At 47.2% G+C, this 4057-nt stretch overlaps 1 protein-coding gene across 1 annotated transcript; it reads right to left on the bottom strand.

Annotated features, from left to right (window-relative positions):
• Positions 1-639: 639 nt before the first annotated feature.
• Positions 640-1370, bottom strand: LOC119351892 (non-specific lipid-transfer protein-like). Its single transcript, XM_037618671.1, has 2 exons — positions 995-1370; positions 640-833 (listed from the first exon to the last, which is right to left on the bottom strand). The coding sequence occupies exons 1-2, from the start codon at positions 1302-1304 to the stop codon at positions 817-819; spliced, it is 327 nt and encodes a 108-aa protein (XP_037474568.1). The 5' UTR covers positions 1305-1370; the 3' UTR covers positions 640-816.
• Positions 1371-4057: the final 2687 nt, after the last annotated feature.

Here is a 4057-nt window from a genome sequence, read left to right as displayed (position 1 = left end):
GGGTCCGGCGGGCGACGAGGAAGACCGGCGAGGGTGGGGGACGACGGCGGGGACGACCACCGGAGGGGACAGGAGGCGCGGTGCCGTGCTCCTCGAGGGGGATGCGGGTCCAGGACGACTGCCCGAGGAAGAAGAAGCTGGGGCGATCTGTTTTTTTTTTTTGACTGGATCCAACGGCCGCGTGACTCATATCCGACGGCCTGGGCTGGACCGGCCGAAACTTTCGACCGGCGCACCGGCGCACAGTGCTGCCCTAACGGAAAAGCGATCATTGACCATAATCATCGTTAATGTAAGCTGCATGTGGGGAGGAACGATGGTGGCGTGTGTCATACTGAGCAGCACATGCAACACGTATGTTGTACCGGGCTCCGTCCACTTATAGAAGCATACATGTGCAGGACTCATTTTTTTCCTTTTTTGATTTGAAAAGGAAAAAATTTACTCCCTCTTCTCTGGTTTAAAGGCCTGCGTGTATCTCTAAATTGCTAATTTAATCGATCTAATAAAAGCTGTATATCACCAAAATTATACCATTACAAAATAGAACATTTGGAGTTTTTGATAATAGAGCTTTTGTGATATAGAACTATCCTTATGTTGGTTAAATCGTCAACGTGAGGTACATGTGAAACCTTCTAAATTGGAAAGGAGTAATATATAAAAAGACATCCATTGTTACAAGTTTGAATAAGGATGAAACAGAGCAGGCCAATGGCGTAACATCCGCCGCCAATTCCATTCATCCGCAGGACTTTTTATTCCCACACAAAGCCTTCCACGCACGCACGTCGTTCAATCTTTATAAGTAGGCCATCAAGGAAACGTGTTACCTGCGAAATCAAAGAAGCATTATACTCCATTGCCAACAGTTTCAGAACACTATTCATCAGCTCCAAGAAAGAAAAGCTAGTAGCACACATATTACTCGTTGAGAAGTATACGTATACTACTAGCATACGCCTACGCATCGTACGCAGTACTAGGTACGTACCTCCGCAGTCGGCAATGCCACAGCGCTTGGGGATTGCGATTGCGACTTGAGGCTTCAGTCCGGCCAGTTTGAAGACGTCGGACATGACGGAGCACACGCAACCGGGGCTCCTCATGTTGATGTTGCGCACACCCACGCAGCAGCTGCTCGTCGGCGCGGACTGCGGGTTGCGCACCGCCGGGAGGCACGGAGCCAGTTGCTGGGCCATGGCCGAGGCCCTCACGCTGCACTCGCCAGCTCCCTCAGCGCCGCCGATACCGGCGGCGAGCACGACGGCCAGGGCAAGAAGGACGAGCGGCCTCATTGTCATCGATCTCTCCGTGTTGCTCTGATGATCACTGTCTTCACCTGTACTACTGTGCGGATCACTTGTTGGCTGTAGCTAGCTGCTTGCCGTGGGTCTCTCTTTGCACATGTGTGGTGCTTCTTATATAGCTGTACTGCCGTTGTGGCAAGTAGGAGGAAGCACTGCAGGCCCTCTGATTGCATGCTGACAGCGCCAATGGTTTCTCCGTTTTCCCACCATGCAGAACACGGGTCCTAAAAAAGGCAAGGCAAAACACGTTTGCAAGTTATTATTTCGGCGCCCCCCTTATATACCTGTCAAATGATTGATTGAAAGCATCGTCTCCTCATTGATTTTCGCTTTGTTTAGTTTGTTTAGGTAATCAATCATGCTTATCAATGTAATCGGCAATCCCCATTGGGTCTGACCCTTTGATTTTGTTCTTTCATAATCTTTGCCGAACCCACATTCGATTTGATGATCTGCACGCATTGGACACATTGTTATTGGACGCGGCTTGCCTGCTCCATGGGTTTGTTCTCATCCGTGCTCTGCAGGGACATGGCAGGATTTTGATGAACTTTGCAGGGGAGAAACTGCTGAAATGTGCACTCATCTGGAATAAATGTGTATGGGAGTAAAATTGTCTGAAGCAGGACTCTTGCTTCTGGTGTAACAAGGTCTGACAAATTTGCTATTCAGCCTTCTGTATGCGAGTTTGAAAACTAGGCAAGTTAAATGGATGCATAAACCCCTCCTTTACAATTCTAAAGGCGATCGGAGTTTTTTTAGGGTTTCTAAAGGCGATCAGAAGGCGGTCATGGTTCCCGTTCCTCTCGCATGCGTCGGCGCTGGTCCACCTCGCCTCCAGTGGCCCAATTGCGTCGTTGTGGAGAGGATGGTGGCTGCTGGGGTGATGGAAGCGATTCAATGTTCTACCTTCCTTCTTGGTTTTTGATGGCGGAGGGTGGTGGATTTTTTTCAGGAACTCGCAAGAGCTTCGCGTGTTGTTTCATTAAGATTGAGAGAAACATAGTACAAAGTTTATTGGGACAGAGAATAGCGGTCCTAAGGGTGGTGGATATGAGCGTGGCAATGTTTGGATCCCATAAACATCGTTTCTCCACGTTTCCTACGACTGCTTCAACTCTGGGATGTTGATCCATTAGGCCAGAAGTGTTGGTGACTTCTCGTTCACGACAAACTTGGTTTCATCAGCTCAAGTGGGAAGCTGTGGCGGTGGCAGCACACCATCCCTCGTTCTGGTGGTCAAAGATGGTGGAATCCCCAAGGGCTCTCTTGTAATTTTTATTTTCATAGGGTTTATTTATGTAATGCTAAAATTTTAATATATTGTGTCATAGGCTTTTTTCAAAAAAAATTATGAATGCACGAAAATGTTGCCCTACATGATTGTGATCCATTTGATGTAATATTTTGGTGTGTTTGTTGGAATATGGTGAATTGTCACTTTATGATCAGATTTATTCTTGAATCTTTCTTTAGATCTCTTTTTTTTTTGCATAATTCTTATTCATATGTTCTTCGATCTATTCTCCCTTTCTTTGGCTAAGTTTGGGATTTGATCATCAAGGGGAGTTGTGTACGATAGTTGGGTTCAACCTTGCAAGTAAGTTACCGCACTGACAGAAAGTGGAAAGGCTTGTATTATGTTTACCCTAGGGATAAAAGGATGGTTGCGTAGTTGTCCTTTGAACGCAGAGTGAAGACAATATATCATCTATTTCATGTAATTGTACTTTGCCCGGAAGACATTCTTTATGGGATCGCGGCAGGACCACAGGCGGTATTGTGAGCGATCACGCTCTCAATCGACTTGGTTTCTAAGTCGTAAACTTACCGAACATGAAACAATCAACTTGGCGAGGCGATGCGAGCGCGGGCGTGTGGTATTCTCTTTCTCTCCTCAGCACATCACTTACTGAAATGGAGAGAACCCACTGTATAAAGACACCGAACATGATACAATCAACTTGGCGAGGCAACGCAAGCGCGGGTGTGTGGTATTCCCTTTCTCTCCTCAGCACGTCACTTCGTGGAGTGGAGAGAACCCAATATATAAAGACGTCTCATAGCCCCTCAACTTTTGGGTTGGACTAAACTTTAGAACCACAACTTGCTATTTTATTCGTGAGCCTCTTTGAGATTTCAGAAATTGTACATGGACCTAGCCCATTATTTATAATAGTTACGAGAAAAACAATCGGGAGTGTGCGTCGAGCGTGGAAGCTCCTGGGACCTCCTAATTGGCGGGCGCCAGCTCGCTAAGTTGTCGCTCATGCAGATGCCTTGCGTGGGCGGCCCAGCAAGCGAGCTAGTCTTTTTTTTGCGAGGAAATTCAGAGAGCTTTATTTAGTAAACGCGCTCTTGGGACAATCAGCCAGAAGGCTGGACACCAAGCTAGGAGTCTTGTCAAGTCAACTATCAGTCACATTAAGTGTGCAAGCATGCTTTGCACATAAGTGAGCCGGGAGGTTAGCTGACCTGTTTACACGATGAATAGCAAAAGAGGAAAAATGAAGACTAAGCTCTCCAATCTCTAAAAGTAAAAGGAGCCACAGTCGAACGAGAATTGTGGCGAGTGGTCCAGAGTGTCACCAACTCCAAGTAGTCAACTTCCATTATCACCTGCGAGAATCCACGAAGAGATGCGAACCGAACCCCATCTCGCAGAGAAAGTCCTTCCATGATCAAGGGATCAGAGATCCCTACATACGGATTGCACTAGGCACCGAGTAGAGCCGTAGGAGAACGAG

Source organism: Triticum dicoccoides, chromosome 2A, assembly GCF_002162155.2.
Source record: "Triticum dicoccoides isolate Atlit2015 ecotype Zavitan chromosome 2A, WEW_v2.0, whole genome shotgun sequence".
Lineage (NCBI taxonomy): Eukaryota > Viridiplantae > Streptophyta > Magnoliopsida > Poales > Poaceae > Triticum > Triticum dicoccoides.
This window is presented reverse-complemented; position numbering and strand designations above follow the sequence as displayed.

Coding starts and splice junctions, on each gene's coding strand:
- LOC119351892 (XM_037618671.1), bottom strand. CDS start 1,304: ATGACAATGAGGCCGCTCGTCCTTCTTGCCCTGGCCGTCGTGCTCGCC.